General features: G+C 44.8%; 1 protein-coding gene across 2 annotated transcripts in view; it reads right to left on the reverse strand.

Annotated features, from left to right (window-relative positions):
• The window catches only part of LOC147678388 (beta-galactoside alpha-2,6-sialyltransferase 1-like), a 109632-nt gene that overhangs the window by 45651 nt on the left and 45880 nt on the right, over positions 1-18101 (reverse strand). For both annotated transcript variants that reach the window (XM_086945983.1, XM_086945984.1), the window contains exons 3-4: positions 7019-7869; positions 6189-6286 (exon numbers count right to left, since the gene is read on the reverse strand). In XM_086945983.1, coding sequence (XP_086802109.1) covers positions 6189-6286; positions 7019-7832 — 912 coding nt within the window. In that variant the 5' untranslated portion in view covers positions 7833-7869. The remainder of the gene's footprint in view (positions 1-6188; positions 6287-7018; positions 7870-18101) is intronic.

Raw genomic sequence — 18101 nt, forward strand, 5'->3', positions numbered from 1 at the left:
GGATCCAGATGTTGCCCAGCCTCCAATAAAATACTGAGTGAGAACCTGATGCAGGACCAGGCTTTTGAGTAGACATCTGTACAGAATCAGTATAGGACACGGAACAGGTTCTACCAGGTCAGCCAGCACAGGGGAAGGCCATGATGGTGGTAACTCGAGTTGATGCTCCTACGGCTCCTGGTGCATGAAGACATGATAGATGGAGCTGGAAAAGCACCAAAGATCTGCAGCATGGCCTCTGTGATGGTCTTGATTTGCTGCGGCGTTGCCAGTGGCCTGGGAAAGTTGGGCACACAAGGATCAGCTGGTGGATGGGCTTCATTCTTGGGGGTACCCAAAGGAGACCAACTAACATTGCGACCCCCATTCCCCCATGCCTTCTTCTTGGACAGGGAGTGGCAGGATTGAGTCAGGTCTGGCTTTGCTATTTTAATCTTGAATTTAAACTTTGATTTGAACTTCACAGGAAACTTTGACCATGAGGTAGACCTCTCACGAGAGCAGCCCTGGGGGCGTGGCCCAGGCTGTGCCCTCAGCCTGGAGCAGGAGAGGGACTTAGTGAGGGTCTCAACTTCTTCTTATGTTCAGCAACATACAGCATTGCCTTCCAGTCTTCGATCACCTTCAGCGAATGAGTGTGGACTTGTTGCATGACTTTGAGTTGTTCCTCAAGACAAACACCAGAGGCACACCTCATGCGAGCCTGTGACCGACATCTGTTTTTTGCAATCACAGCATGGCCTGAAGCCTGTCTAGTCTGGGTGGGGTAATATCTTTACATACACACTGGTTTTTAATGTTTTAGAAATTGTTATAAGGCCTACAAATTTGGAAGTGGAACTCTGGAACTGTATCTGAAAGGTACCAAAAGGCACAGGGCTGGCACTTATATGTGCTCCACTCTATCATGCCAGGTGTGATACTGAGCAATTGCACAGCCACACTGCACCCCCGGCAGCTCTCAGGGAGTAGTCTAAGGTGAGAAATCAGCGGATAGAAGTATCCATCAGAATACAGCTTCAGGAAAGCTGGTGACAGTCAGGTGCACAGATTTTACACTTTATTGTGCCCATGCAGTGGGTGCTCCTGTGTAGACTCTACCCCAGTGCTAACTGCTGTGAGAAGCATCATTTTAAACAAAGGCTGTGTCTGGAGAGAAGCCTAGGGAGGAAACAGAAGCACACTAAACCCGTTCTGACGGCAGTAACGGTCAATCTATATCCCCAGTCTGGTAAATTTGTATAAAAGTGGGATCCAAATCCCTCCACTTGGTACCAGTGAGAAGTTCTTTTGGACCAATCAAGGGAGCGTTCTACAGTGTACTCGAAGAGTTGTTGTAAACAGAGCTGGTGTCTGCCTTACAGCTAGTCTCCCAGTGGTGAGGGAACATCACCTGAAGTCTCCCCTTTCGGCATGGGGCACTGAGGATCTGCCTGAAGAAACCTAGAGCTTCCTGCATAATGAGAGAGGCAAGGACTGTGCCTGACCCAGCAGGTAGAAAACTATCCAGGAAGGAGATATTCATTGTTTTTCTGGCATAAGGTGCACCCAGAACAAGCTTCCAAACTTAAGAGAAAGATCACGGAGAGCCCCATGCTCAGAAGAGGTACCTGGATTGCTCTGTGCAGTATTTAAGAACTTGCAACAAACACTGCACCAAAGTGCACTACCAGAGCTGACCTGGCAGCCTGCCATGTGCTGAGCAACAGGTGCTGCCGCCAGTGGAACCAACAGGAAGAATAAAGTGTCACCAAAGTTGGGAATCCCAAGCTGGCCTGGTGGCTGCAACTGCCTTGACACTTGGAGAGGACTCGGCCTAGAGGCAGCAACTATTGCCAGTTAAAGCAATACTTAAGTTCATGTCTCCATGAGATAGTCACTGTGTCCCTGTGACCTGTCTAGCAGTTCCAGAGTCCAGACCATACCTCCAATCCCAGGTGCCAATTTATGAGTCTCTACCTGTGCCAGTTAACGTGTCTCTCCGCAACAGTGTGTCCCCATCCATTATTTGCAGTTTACATCGTTACCTGTCCCAGGATCTATATCACTATTTTTCTTTCCAATACCTCTCTGCATGTTTTCTTCTACCAGTGTGTGTGTCTCCTTGTCTTGTGTTCAGAGTGCTCTGTTCCAGTGGCTTCCTGTCCCACAGTTTTGGACACCTTTTTCTATTATATGGTAAAGTTCTTCATCTTTCAAATCTGGGTAGTTGTTTTTTGTGTCTCAACATCCCAGTATCAGAGTCTCCATTTCACAGTGTTTTACCTCCTGTTGTCCATGCTGTCTAACCCCTGATGTCCATGTCTGTGTCTTCTCATCTCAGTCCAGAATCAGTGTTACTATCCAGCATCTGTGTTACCTTTTCCTATTTGCTGTGTTTCCCTAAACAAGTGTCCATATCATTGTTTCCCTGTAGCAGTGTCTGTCCAGTGTCCTTGTGCTTTTCTTTCCTTTCACAGTATCTGGGTTTAAATCTCCCTGTCCCAGGTCTGCTTCTCTGCACTTTTCTGTGCTAGTGCCCATACCTATGTCTCCGTTTCACAATGTTCCAGTCTGTGTCTAAATGTCCTTTGTCATTTTTGTCTTTCCCAGTGTCTGTTTCTTCCTGAACCAACCTCCATGTCCCATTTCATGAAACCTTTGTCACCATCTTTCTTTTTTAGGGTCAGTGGGCACAGCTCACTGTCCTGCTGTCCATTTTAGTGTCTCCTCGTCAAAGTGTTCGTGGCAACCTCTCCCAAGTCCATTGTCAGTGTATCCTTGCCTCAATGGTTTCCTGACCTAATAGTGTGTTTGTGTCTCCATAGCACAGTGTATTGTCTGTCCCCCCATGCCATTCTACATGTCTGTCTGTATAGTGTTTGTGTGTTACTGTTGAGGGCCTATTCCTATATTCCCATGGAGGCATGTCTGTGTGACCCTGTCCCAAGTGTCTGTGTCTCCATGGCACAATATCTGCTTCACTCTGTTCCCACACAGAAATGTAAGGAAAATGTGACTTTGTAAGTAAATTTGAGGTTTGCGGGGGATTCTGGGTAAGAAAACGCTGGTGGATCCATGCAAGCCACACCGCCATCCAAGTGTCTGTACACACACACCACCATCCATGCACTCCACCAGCCAAGGGCCATCCACACACATAACCAGCCAAGCGCCATCCACACACTTCGCAAGCCAGGCGCCATCCATGCACATTGCCAGCCAGGCACTATCCATACACATAGCCAGCCAAGTGCTATCCATGTACACCACCAGCCAAATGCTATCAACGCACACAGTCAGCCAAACAATATCCATGCACACGGCCAGCCAAGCGCTACCCATGCACTCCGCCAGGCAAGCGTCATCCCTACACTCTGCTAGCCAAGCAGGGCCTGAATGGGAACAGCAACCAGCCCTGGGAGATGGCTGCTTGACCGCCCCTGGGAGAGTGAGGCGTGCTAGTAAAAGGCACCACTCCTGCTTTTGTTATTGGTGCCCAATATAGCAGCACTGCCGCAAAACCGGCCCCTACTGACAAAACAGACCCCCACAGCCAGGTAACCGGCCCCAACGCCTCTGGCCCACCGGTGAAACACCCGGTGCCTGCTACTGCCAGTCCGGTCCTGCAGCCAAACACCATCAATGCACTCAGCCAACCAAGCACCAGTCCACATACACCGCCAGCCAAGCGCCACTCCACGCACACCACCAGGCAAGCACCAATCTACACACACCGTCATCAAGCGCGAGTCCACCCACACCATTAGCCAAGTGCAGGTTCACACACACCACCAGCAAAATGCCAGTCAAAGGTCAGTACACGCAGACCATGAGCCAAACTCCAGTTTACACACACACCTCGTTTCTAGTGGTTTTCTGCCCCGCTTGGGTGCAAATGAGAATAAAGATATCACTGAAACAGCCACAATGTGGGCCCTAAAAAAGGGAGCGACCCTTGCCTATGGGGCCTCTCACTGGCGACCCATAAACATATCCCTGGTGCCTAGTGGGCTTTCTGCCCCCTGTTAGGGGGGCAGATGAAGGGCATTGCCCCAATCTGCCTTCCAGGGTGACAGAAAGCCATTTTCAATGGTGGGGTCATTAGCATGTCCTTTCTCGGCAGCCCCCACCCCCTACATATAAAAACAGCAAAATCCCTGGTGCCTAGTGGGCTTTCTGCCCCCCGGGTAGATTTTTCCCACATATGCTTTGCAGGGGAGGCAGAAAGGCTGTGGCAATTTTTTTGGGGGGGGAGGGGGCGGAAGCATAGGCGTGCCATTTTGGGCAGGCTTAGCCTCTCTGTATGAAAGAAAACCAATCCCTGTGCCTAGTGGGCTATTGCCCTCATCTGCCTCCTGGGGGCGCAGAAAGACTGTGGGGTTTTGGGGAGGGGTGGGGGCATTGACACACCCATTTTGGGCAGCCCCCCTATATACATTTAAAAAAAATCCCTGGTGCCTAGTGTGCTTTCTGATCCCTCGGGGGCAGATCGGGGGCTATTTCCCCATCAGCCTCCCAGGGGGACAGAAAGACTGTGGAATTTTGTGGGGCAGCCCCCACCCATAACCTAAATACAATAAAAACACATCCCTGGCATCTAATGGGCTTTCTGCCCCCCCTGAGAGGGCAGCTTGGGGGCTATTGCCCTCATCTGCCTCTCAGTATGGGCAGGAAGACTGTAATATTGCGGGGTGGGAACATTGGCTTGTCCATCTTGGGCTCCCCACCCCTAAAAGGAATATAAAATATAATCCCTGGAATATAGTGGGCTTTCTAACGCCCCAGGATGGATATTGGGGGCTATTGCTCCCATATGCCTCCTGGGGGGGCAGAAAGAATGTGTATTATTGCGGGGTGGAGCATTGGCATGCCCGTCTGGGTAGCTCCCATTTCATTATAAAAAATAATCCCTGGCATCTAGTGGGCTTTCTGACCCCACTCCCCCGGGGGGGTAAATCGTGGGCTATTGCCCCCATCTGCCTCCCTGGTTGTAGAAAGACTGTGGAATTTTGCATGCTCATCTCGGGCAGCCCCCATCCCTAAATACATTTTTTTTTAAAAACCCTGGCATCTAGTGGGCTTTCTGCTCCCCCAGAGGGCAGATCAGGGCTACTGTCCCCATCTGCCTCCCACGGTGGACAAAAATTCTAAGAAATTTTGTGGGGTGGCGGCATTGCAAGCCCATCTCGGGCTGCCCCCACCCCTAAATTGACTATAAAAAAGAATCCCTGGCATCTAGTGGGCTTTCTGCCTCCATCTGCGTCCTGGGGGGCAGAAAGACTGTGTAATATTGCGGGGGTGGGGGTAATTACATGCCCATCTCGGGCAGCCCCTCCCCACCCCTAAATTCAATATAAAAAAGAATCCTCTGCATTTAGTGGGCAGAAAGACTGAATTTCCTCAAATTATTTTGGGGGAGCAAAGGCCAGTGCCCAGGGGCCGCACCCCCCTCCCTTGTGTCCAGTGGGTGGATTCCTGCTTGGGGAGCGTCCTCCTCAGGTGGGGGAGGAGAGATTCTCCCTTTCCAATGATACCTCTCCTGCCTTTCTACGTGTTTTGGGGGCTGAGATAGCCCCTGAGCACGTAGAAAGTGAAACTGAAATGAGCCTATCAGCTCATTTAAGTTTCGGTTTCTGTGCAATGACGTCAGCGCAACATGCGCGCTGATCATCATTGTACAGAAGCCAAAGAGACAGCCTCTGGAGCTGTAGAAGCCCTTTCACAGCTCCAGAGACTTTTGGGGTGAAAAGGAAATCCCTCTCGTGCTCGCGCCAGAGCATGTGCGCGGACGGCCGGGAGCCGTCCGATGCAGATGAGCACTGGTGTGTCAGACGGCTCACGGCCATCCGACGCACCAAATATGTTAACAATGTGGCCCCTATAAAGGTTGGGGTCCTGGGCCAGAGCCTACTTTGCCTATGCCTTAACACCTTGGCTGCTTGAGATATTTGCCTAATGTGCTGGACCATAATAGAAACGGGTGTGGTCATGACGAGCTCAGCTCGTCATGAGCACACGAGCAGTGGGCCTCATGACGAGCTGAGCTCGTCTTGAGCACAGGAGGGGTTAAAACGTCTCTTTATCGCTGCCTGTTGTTTTTTTCCCACAGCCACATAAAGCTTTATGATAAAGTAGGAGTTACCTGAATACAGCATGACATGACTTGTAGTTCTTCTTCTGACATTTTAGTGGCCATGCCACTTTACCTGGGAGTTGATTAAACGGAGAGTCGTCTTTGTTCCCACATCGTCTGCATATCGGAGCACGGTGGCGCTGTTAAACCTCAAAACTGCATCATGGGCATCTGGAATGGTGGGGTGGGATTGAAAGGAAAGCAGGATGGTAAATGGGGAGGCAAGATTATGACATTTCTCTAAATAGAGCACTTTTAGAATCACACTTGTCATATCCATGGGAGGGTAAAGAGCGTTCAAATTGGGGACCCAAGATAAGTACTAGTAAACAATGATGACAGTAGTATTACTAAGAATGATATTTGTAATAATAAATTTGTTATTATTATTATTATTGTTGTTATCTTTTTATTGTGCTTCACACTGCAGCTCTGCCATTACTAGGGACTGTACAAATCCCATACATAGAGAAGTATAGATTTCCTATCGTGACGATATGTTGGTAGTCAATATTGTGGAGCTGATAAAAGTGCAGGTCAATAATAAATCTTCTATGTTGTGCTAGAACACTGTTTCCCTTTTGGATGTTCTAGCCTTTTGCATCTGTTCTTCATGGATTCGCTTTACCAGCGTCCCTATAAACAGGAGATCAGTTTACAATATGTAGGTGGAATATTAACTGCAGGAACATGGGGGTAAAGATACACCTGCAGGACAGTTTTTGCATTTAACTCTGCAAGACAGAGGGATCAAACCAGAAGCATACTTTTTGACTTTGGAGTTAAACCTAGATTGAGTTTTCTGATTGCAAAATATTAGGTTTCATGCAGCTGTTGGCCCAGACCTGTTCACACAATTGGGAGCATCCATAGGGGATTCCAGTACTCAACTGCACATCTTACCTATTTCCTTGCCCAGACTGGACCTCTGGATGGACCCAGCTGATGAGACCACAGCACAATTCTTCAGGTGACCCAACTCTTCTGAGAGGTTTTGGACAGGGAGGTATTTAGCCCACTCCACTGTGTCGAGTGGTCCTTGGTGTGACTGGAGTGTCTCCACACTTGCTCTTTCTCTTAGCATGCAAAGCAGCTCATGCCCAGTAGGCTGGTCTCTGTTACCTCCCCACCTGCGATCCCCCTGCACTACGTTGTACTTGTTCATAGCTCTGTAGTTGAGAAAGACCTTCTGCAAACGTTTGTTCAATTGGTTGGATGACATTTTATCGTCCCACACTGCCCAGTGGGAGGACCTCCTGGGGGCATTGTGCCAGTAGCTGGGCCTTACTGGTTCATGTTGCGACCCTGACAAAACACTTTTTAGGGCATGGAAAAAATGAGATACTCCATGAGACAAGCCAACCCACCAACTAACAGCAGGTTTACTTGTCTTTTTCTCAGGAGCTGCAGGGTAGTGATGCTCGGGTGCAGAGGTCACATTTGAAAGGACATGAATAGGTCCACTGGCAGAAGCGACACTTAAGTTGCCTCCAGATGCAGTGTGGATGCTGTTGCGCAGGATCTTCATTATGGGGTTTGCCACTGGCTCGATGTGGTGCCGTTGGTGGACTTTCCTCATCACGCTATCCTGGAGCATGAGTCCTGTCTCCAAACACACCAAGTACAGGACAGCCAGGCACAAACAGGAAAAGGTGACACAGACGCATCCACGGCTGGCCCGCCGTGGAGCACTCAGGAACCATCTTAGTAGATCCATTGCTGAAAAAGATGCAAGTCAGAGGCCCTTGAGAAACCTGTTGACAAAAGAATAAATTAGTAGTAGTGGACCTTAGAGGCTCTGCCATTCAGTGCTTAGCCTCAAATAATTCAACTGTAAGAGACTACAAGAAGTCACTCAAGAGTAAGGAATCTAATGCACTCAACACTAGAATAAGGGACTTTCCCAAAAGTAAGAAACCTCAAGGCTCACTAAGGCGGATGTATCTACATTTATTTGGCATCATACTCTACGACAGGTTGCAATCATGTACTAGGTCTGGAGGTTAAATTCGAAGGAAGAGGACTTTGTGGCTGCAATCATCTTTTGCATGGGAAGAGCAGATAGGCCTGCTGAAATGGTGTGGTGTTTTACTGATGGATACATTTGATGTCTGTAGGTTTATAGGTCTGTAGAGGACATTTTACTATGGATATGAGTAAGATCAGGGGTACAAGGTATGGATAGCAGGGACAGCAATCATTCACACAGGACTAAGATGTCAAGAGATAATTTTCAAATTAAACAATTAGAAGGGTTTCTTCTTGAATGGAAAGGACCTCAAGTTCTCACCCTAAGATACCACTAGCCAATGACATTACACAAAAATATTGGGCCTCTCTCCAGAATATGATGAGGGGTACAAGTCACCCATATCTCGCAAGTTTTCATTGGCCTTGGGCAGATTGGGACCCCGCCTTCAAACGTTTAGGGCCTCCTAAATGGTTGAGGTACCCCTGCACAGCAGGGGCTTCAGGAGCCAGAATGATGTCCCTGTCGCCAGGAGTCACCCTGAAGAGCAAATGTCCACTGTAAAGGTAAGGGGCATCAAGATCTCATTATGTAGCGTGAGGACTCTCGTCTCTCCCTAGCAGTGAGTGACATTGATTGCTCACAAAATATGGGAAGAAAAGAATTACCACGTGTGCCTGTACACACACACACACATACACCAGATACTTCATTGGCAGCAAAGTATACATTATAGTATGAAAAAAGCCTTGACTCGGAAGGCATGGATGAGCGGGAATTGAAGTTTTTCACCCTCACCCACCTCCAGACTTTATCCTCCCTACTGGAATTCAGGAAAGGGCACAAACCCTGGTTGCTCAACGGATCCCTCCCTAGCAGAAGGTTTCCCAGTATCTAGATACCCTCACGGGTGATTAGCCATGCCATATGAATCCTGATTGATTGATTGACACAAGACTGACTATGTAGCAGTGTTGAATACATATTTATTCACTGGCAAAAACAAAGTCTAATGGGACGTTATAGTTAGGTGGAAATGTCAGTTTAAACATCCCATTTTAAACAAACAAATCCCCTTAAATTCACCAGTTATATTTATCTCAAGTAACTATAACTTGTGTCCGGCCATGCACAGTGTTGTCATCAATGATGTCATTTCAGATGTTGCAGTGATGTCATCAATGATATCGTAGATCATGCAATGAGAGATGTATTATGTGAGGTAATTAGCAGTGCATGGTGAGTGCACAAGGGATTGTTACTTTCGGACATGAATACGGTTCTGGGGAATAGGGTCCCCAGAACTTGTATAAGCCTCAGGAGGGGGTCATACTCACTCCTACCCTAATATTGAATGTGCCCCCAGAGCCCCTGGTGCCTCTACAAGGCTTGGGTAGGGTAGACACACATCGCTAAAGTTAAAAGTAAACCAAAAAATGCTTTCCCTATGTAAGCATGGTCCTAACTATAACTATACAGTAGAGCGTAGAGACAACCACTAGGGTATCTATCTATCTATCTATCTATCTATCTATCTATCTATCTATCTATCTATCTATCTATCTATCTATCTATCTATATATATATATATATATATATATATATATATATATTCACTGAAAAAAACATAGGTTTCAGGCACGTTATAGTTAAGAATTATCATTTAAAAAACCTTAGAAATTCCCTGAAAAAACCATAGGTTTCAGGGGCGTTATAGTTAGCTGGACATTTCCCTCATACAAAACCATTGAAATTCCCCCATTATAGTTAGTTCAGCTAACTATAACTCACGTGCCCGCAATGCACTGCAGGTGACGTCACATATTACATCACTCATGACATGGTCAGTGACATCACTCATGACATCACTGATGACATCTCAAATGACATCACTGATGACATCACCAGTGAATGTGTGTTTTTCTGAAAATTGTTCATAAGAGTAAGTATGTATAAGTTTCCGTAGAAGTAAGTGTGGTGGTGTGTGTATAACTGTATATGCAAGTAAATAGATGTTTGAGTCTTGATTAGCATGGGTGACTATGTGTGTGAGTAACTCTATGGATGAGTGTCAGTGTGTAACAGGATGTATAGGTGTATGAGTACATATGACGAGTGAGTACATGTATGAGTGACTGTATAGGAATGTTGGTGAATGAGTGGTTGTGTGTGTAGATCTTGGAATTACTAAATAAGTGTGTTGTAAATGGTATTGGTATGTCCATTGTTTTGAAAATGTTAGTTTCTATTTTTGAGTGTGTGTATCAAAGGTTATATTAGGGTGAGAGGAGGTCTGCCACTCTATCACAAGGATGATGTCATCAGTGATGTCATTTGAGATGTCATGAGTGGTGTCATGAGTGATGTCACTGACCATGTCATGAGTGATGTAATATGTGATGTCATCAGCAGTGCATTGCTGGCGCACAAGTTATAGTTAGCCGAACTAACTATAACAGGGGAATTTCAATGGTTTTGTACGAGTGAAATGTTCAGCTAACTATAACGCCCCTGAAACCTATGGTTTTTTCAGTGAATTTCAAAGGTTTTTTTTAAACGCTAATTTCTAACTATGCCTACAGAGGTAGGACATGTGAAGAAAGAAGAAAAAACGCACAGAAAGAAAAAAAGAAATGCAGAAAGAAGCAACAGAAGTCATCAAAGACGAAGAAAAGTGCAGGAAGAAGAAAAATGTGCAGAAATAACAAACAGAAGAGCAGAAAGAAGCCTTGTTGCAAAATCATTTTAAGTTGGGAGATTAAGTTCATTTGAATTCTGAGGGTCCCTGGTTTCCAACTAGCCTCCCAGGTACTTCCAGTAAGCGCCACAGAGCTGCGTTGCTGGGAGGTGTAAAAATGTGGAAGGGCCCGGACAACCTCTCTGCAACGCAGCGCAGTGGTGCTTACTGGAAGCACCTGGTGGGCAAGTTAGCCCCCATCGTCCCTCAGGATTGAAGGGGAATTATTTCCTCAACTTAAAAAGCGCCATAGGGCATGTTTGCACACGTCACCTCAGGCCCCGCCCCCTCCATTCTCCACTGTGTAAACACACCCTGTGGCCGTTTTAAATTAGCCCACTAGGTACGTCCAGTAAGCGCCATTGCAGAGAGGTGTAAAAAGGGGAAAGGCCTGCACCACCTCTCTGCAACGCAGCGCAGTGGTGCTTACTGGAAGCACCTGGTGGGCTAGTTGGCAGGGCTCGAGAATCTCAATACTCCCTCTAAGCACCTTGTGGGAAGTGGGATCCCTGGGTGAGCCTGATTTAATGCTGATGGCTATCTTATTAAGGGTGTCAGATAGGGGGGACGTTAAATTTAGCAAGGTGTTCTGTCTCCACTATGTTGACAGGTTTATCAACAGAGACCGGGAAGGTGGAGTAAATCTTCTCCACCTTCTCCGTGAAAAAATCAGCCACCCGATTGCATTACTCCACTGAGCCTATAGTAGGCGCTTCAATTTTTGCCAAGAAGGATATCTCTTTGTAGACCATGAACAGCTCTTTAGACAAGTTCTCCACTGTCTCAATCCTTTCCCGAGACTTTCTAATTAGTGCACAATAGCTCTTTAGACTGGCTTTATATTCACTCTTCACCTGAGCCGAAAAGTCTCTTCTCCACCGCCTTTCCAGGCGTTTGCATGCTGATTTTGACGTTCTAAGTTCGTCCCTAAACCAGGGAGCAGATTTGTGTCCTCTCCCTGACGCTTTCGACGACCAGGGTGCATTACTATCTAATGCCTCCGTGATCCGCCTGGCCAAGGCTTCACAGGCAGAATCAACATCTAAGCCACCTGGTAGCCCTCCCTGTAAAAGGGCCCTGTTAAAATTCCCTTGTGAGAAGCCAGCCCACTTCCTGTATTTTATTTTATCTCGAGTTTCTCCTGTACATTTGGTAAGGGCATTCTTACCTTAAAAGAGATCAAAAAATGATCCGACCATACAACCAGGAGCAGGGGCTACATTTCTAAAGCTCCCCAATTAGCGAAAATAGGGTAGTAAGTGGCCTAATTGATGTGTGGGGAGTTCTGATTTTGGTGTCAGCTGTAAGGCTGCCAATTCCTGGCAAATCTCTTGAGCCCCGGAGTTGAGTGTGTCATCAAAGTGAAGATTCATGTCACCCAGCCTAGTCGTTTCTCATAACGTAGTGCTGGTTGGATTAGGAACTCAATCAAACTAGGGGCAAACCGTGTAAAGGGTCCAGGAGGTCTATACACCATAAGCCCTTTAATGATGTAGTTGGTAGCTGTCGTAATAGAGAAATGACCTGCCTCGCTATCTACGATGTCTGCCAGCTCAAGGGAGCTCTGGATAGCATGATTATGAATAATTGCATTCCCCCTCACCTACCGGAGGGTCTATCCACTCTGGTAATCCCATAGCCACTTGGGAGGGCCTCGATTATTTCAGGAGCTGAATCCTCATCTAACCATGTCTCTGTGAGGAATAGCACATCTGCCTGACCCTCTAACAGGTAGTCGCAGGTATCCACTGTGTTTCCTCAGGGACCTACAATTTATCAAGGAGAGGCTAAGTAGCTGACCTGCCACCTTGTCCTTTACCATAGAGTTCGCCATAAAAGGGCAGTGGCTGCACTTCCTGCTTTTACTCCCTGCCATTATACTGTGCCTACACGGCTCACCAAGAGTGGGGCAAAACGCGTGTAGCTGTTTGGAGATCTAATACAATCCTTGTCCAAAACCTGCATGGGTTTTGGCCCCGGGCCCCAAACGGCTGCGGACGGGAGCATATGGCCTTTGGCACACCCGTGGCGCATTCGCTGCGTGAGTTCGCTGAGCGTCAGGGCAAAAATAATAAAAAGACGCCTTATCAGGCCGTACCGCCAGTGGGTCGGGGTACTCTGCGGCTGTCCACCTTCACCGCTGTGCGGCCGCTGCACCACGCGACCTTTGTAGCAGGTCTTGCCCGGCAACTAGAGCGCTAACCCCTGCAGAGCGGAAGTGCTTGGCTCTCCCTTCCACGCCCTCCGCACAACGGTAATAGCTACCGCGTCGGACCATAGATATATATGTGTTTTTACTTTTGAGTTTCTCAGCAACTACTGAACGGATTTACACCATTTAACAAAAAGGCACCTTTCTGAACCAAGGGCTACCTCTTTGCCAAGTTTGGTGTAATTCCGTTCAGCAGTTCGGGCTGTAGCCGCGGCTAAAGTTTCCTATGGAAAATTACATGGGGAAAACACGTTTTGGGACCCCCATTATTTCTCGGCCCCCGCTTGATGAATCACCGTGAAACTTACAGGATTGGAGCCGACCAGAGCTGGCCATAAGTTTCTAAAATTATGTGAATATTCGTCAATCAGCGCCAAAGTTATTGGGAGTAGAATGTTGCGGATTTCCTATGGAAAATAGGTCCTAACTATAACTACCTAGTGGCGACCGCCAGTAGGTAATATATATATATTTATATATAAATTTTTTTGCTCCGCTTGCACCTCCTCACGCGCATTTAAAGAACGGGTGCCTTAAACGAGGCACTGCAGCCGCGTATACATCACGCTCGTTTTCCCACCATTTAAAATAGGAAAAGGCACTCACAGGGCTTACTGCAGCAAATGGGTTTATTTTCAAAAAGTCTGTGGACGCAAACATGAAATAGACGCGTTTCGCCTATGGCTTAGTCTCATATTTCATAAAAGCCGCCATTGAAACATTCTCTTTTAAGCTATTGGTTGTTACAAAAAAAACATGATGTCGGTGTGTCAACAAAATTAAGGAGGGACTCGGGCATTTGTTTTGGCCGCCATCTTAACACTGTAAAATCAAACTTTATCATTGTTACAGATACACATTAACAATATTTTTTCTAATGATTGTTAATTACTCAATAACCTTAACAATCATTGACCTGTAATAATAGTTATAATGCCGTGTTTTGGCAAGTTTATGTTGCGAGACCATAGTTGAGCCTTGTATCGGCTTACCCCTCCTATGTGAGACAACAGTAATTATACAATTCATATGACAGACAAACTCTCAATAGCTTCAAACATGCAACGCTAAGGTTCTATTTTTCAATCTCCTAGATGGACCAACATTTCCTCACACATGTTTAGTCCATTCGGTGTCATTGTTCCCAAATCAATTATATACCTAGATTCCAGCCTTCTGAGCTTCCTGACTCTGTCTCCACCTCTGATTTGTGCTGGTACCTGATCAGGACCAAAATAACGCAATAGATCCCTATTGCTGTTATGCTTCTCAACAAAATGCCTCGCTACCGGGTAATTCATATCACCTTTAGCAATTGCCCTCATGTGTTCTAATATTCTTAGTTTCACAGCGTTAATTGTACTGCCTATGTAGTGAAGGCCACACGGGCACTGTAGGCAATACACCACATAGTTGGTCTGACATGTGAGATATTTTAAAATAGGTCTCGGTCTAGGTAGCCCAGCTACTTCATAAGTCAATGTTCATTTGCTGTTTACACAAGCCTTGCATTTGCTGCAGGGATAGAAACCCCTAAGCTCCCTTAGGGTCCCATATTTCTTGTTCTCTGCTTGCAAATGACTCTGCACCAAATCATCTTTTATTGATCGTCCCCTTCTGAAAGTGATGAGGGGAGCAGGTGGAATATCACCTCCAATCACACTATCAGTCTTTAGGATATGCCAATTGCTAAAACCTTATAAATAGGTTAAAACCCTTTTTAAAATACTGTGCAAAAAAAAAAATATATATGTATATATTGTTTTATCCAAAAAAGACGGTGCACAAAGAATTTAAATAAAGTTCAATTGGTCTCCAGAAGTCTTCGGAAATACTTTATTGTTCGGAATCTCCTTTTTTTAAAAAACACTTCAGCATCAGCCAACACGTTTCGTACTGATGGTATTTCGTCAGGGCTTATATATTGTATTGTGCGATCTATAAATATACGGAGTCGTTGGTCTAGGTAGGTCACAATAATCCAAGATACAAAGAATCTTCACTTGATCTTGATATAGAGAACGGGTGATTAAACCCCAGAGAATTCTTGATAAGACAAGGGAAAATCCTCTCTATCAAAATCTTGAGTACAACAAAATGTTAGATCATTACAAATAATACATGAAGAGTCGGAAATACCAATCAAAATGTCATATGTTCCATAGACCTCAAGTCAATGCCTTCTGTAAGTACTTGCATGAGGCTGTGTCCCAGTCCGTACTGTTCATTAGATATCCTCAAAGGGTAATAATAAACCCGATGGGACAGCTGACTCCGAAATAAAATGATCATGTGTAACAATAATCATAGGATCAGAACGGATAATACATCTGTAGAACTCATCAATATAACGGTCATTGTGCCTCAATAAGGTTGTACGTGACCCCCACAGTCCAGAGTGCGTCAGGACTGACTCACACAGAGCTTTTAAACGTTATCAGCAGGGTAATTGGAGATGCTGCGGTGGGTTTAAATGGCCCATGCTGGGGCTAGGAGAACTTGAGCAGCACGGAACAAAATGGGGCAGGACACCCAGAATGCACCACTTGGAGAAAAGGTGTGTCCTGAGCATCTGAGGCTGCAGTAACCTACCAGTGAACAAGGGAGCTATTGGCCCGAAACACGTCAGGACTTGATTGGGGAAACAACCATAACAACGCAACTTTTACAACACACTACCATTACAACAAAACTTTTACAACGCAAGATCCATTACAACGCAGATGCTATTACAAAGCATGCCATTACAATGTAAGTATGGGTAAGTATTTAATTAAAATAATAAGTTAATTTTAAATTAATTTTCTTAAAATAATTATAATTTAGTTTATTATTAAAAATGTTAATATTTTAACTTGATTTTTTTTTTTAATTAAACGCCTTGGAGTTAGAATAGTTATTTTAACCCCTACTCTATCCAACACTTACCCTACTATTACACTGCCCTGGAGTTAGAATAGTAATTTTAACCACTACACTATCCAGCACTTACCCTACTACTACACCCCCCTGGAGTTAGAATAGTAATTTTAACCCCTACACTATCCAGCACTTACCCTACTATTACACCCTCCTGGAGTTAGGATTTTAATTGTAACCCCTACGCTAACCAACACTTACTCTACTATTACACCCCATTGGAGTTAGAATAGTAAATTACATTTTATTAAATAAAATAAAAAATTAGGTTAAATAAATTATTTTAAAAAATTGTAAATAAATTAAAATTAAATTAGTATTAATAAAATTATATACTTACCTATACTTATGTTGTAATGGCATGCGTTGTAATAGCATCTGCGTTGTAATGGCATGCGTTATAATAGCATGCGTTGTAATGGATCTTGCGTTGTAAAAGTTGCGTTGTGATGGTATGCGTTATGAATGTATGTGATGTAACGTCATACATTCCTTGATTGGTTATATTGAAGGAACTCACATGTTGTGCCTCCACCACTTGTAATAAAGGTGGTTTGAAAGCGAGTGCGTCTCCTCTGCTTTGGGAACTTTTTCTTAAATATGTATATATATATATATATATATATATATATATATATATATATATATATATATATATATATATATATATATATATATATATATATATATATATATATATATATATAGGCAGATAGACAGATAGACAGACAGACAGACAGATAGATAGTCAAAACAATGTTATAATCCCTGTAAGCTTGACATGATGTTGCACAAAAACTTTAACTCAGTTATGTGTCATGCTTCAATAGCCAGTTCATTTGAAAGCAATATGATGCACGGACTACTGGATAATGTCTAATCTAATTAACTAGTCCAGTCTCAAAATTTATAAGAAAACTTTTGAACAATTTGAATGTTTTCTTGCCAAAGCTCCATCACAATTGATTGTTAGCTATTATTTGATTTGAAGCTGAAAGCCTCAAAGATCTTAGAACTGTATTTGGATTTGGTACAGCCTGCGTCCAGGAGAGCCCTTAATGTGAAGTTTACACTGGGAATATTACTTTTTCTTGAGCATGTGAAATATTGGGACACAACTAAGAACTCTTCTAGCTTATGTACATGTGATTTGGCAGATAAGAGACTCTGAAAGCAGCTGTTTTAGCCCTTGTTTCAGAAATATGACAATAGGCACTTCAATGAGGCAATGACCCTATGTCCCCAAAGTTATTTATAAGTATGTTCCTGCCAGTGGTTTGTCATACCGCTTCTGCCTGGAGACCCAAGATATGTGATGAATATTTTAAGATTTTGTATTATTATTATTAGTGGAAATTTATAGAGCGCATGGCTACCATGAGGCTTCCCAGCGCTATATGATTAGTAACTGAATATGTGCCGGTGACTTAGAGGTATTGCTTGAAGAACCAGGTCTTGATTTGCTTTCAAAATTGTAGTTCACTGTCTATCCTTCTAAAATCCATTGGAATAGAGTTCCAGAGTTTGGGAGCCAGATGGGAGAAGGCTCTTCTGCCCCATGTTTCCCGCCTGACCTTTGTTTGTGTTAGGCGGTCTTTAGTACTGGACCCTGGCCGCCTGTTTGGAGTCTAAGGGGATATTAACTTCCTGATTTTTTCCGCACCTTTATTGCGGCTTGCTCTGTGCATAATGACCAGGACCTTGCATTTTATGATTCTATCGGTAGCCAGTTGAGGTCCACTAAATGCCTTTTTACTGATTCCAGTGTGGGAACATTTTAGAGCAGTCTGGCAGCTGCATTCTATACTATCCGCAGTCTGCACGTAAAGTATTTAGGTGCCCCCATGAACAGTGAATTTCCATAATCTAGTCGAGAGGTGACCAGAGAATGGACCACCATCTTCCTGAGGTGTATTGGCAACCTTTCTAGGATTTTCCATAGGCTTCTCAGTAGTCCGAAACAGGTTGCGGCTACCTTCCTGGCCTGTGTCACCATACATAGGTCAGATTCTAGCCAAAAACATAGGCTTTTTATTATGTTTGTAGGTATTGGTGCCTTACCTAAGCAAGCTGGCCAGTCTAAAATGGGCCTAAGTATCGATTTATTTCCAAGATATATCTGAGTTTTCTCCCCATTCAGGTTTAGGCA

Source organism: Lissotriton vulgaris, chromosome 12 (genome assembly GCF_964263255.1).
Source record: "Lissotriton vulgaris chromosome 12, aLisVul1.2, whole genome shotgun sequence".
NCBI classification, from domain to species: Eukaryota; Metazoa; Chordata; class Amphibia; order Caudata; family Salamandridae; genus Lissotriton; species Lissotriton vulgaris.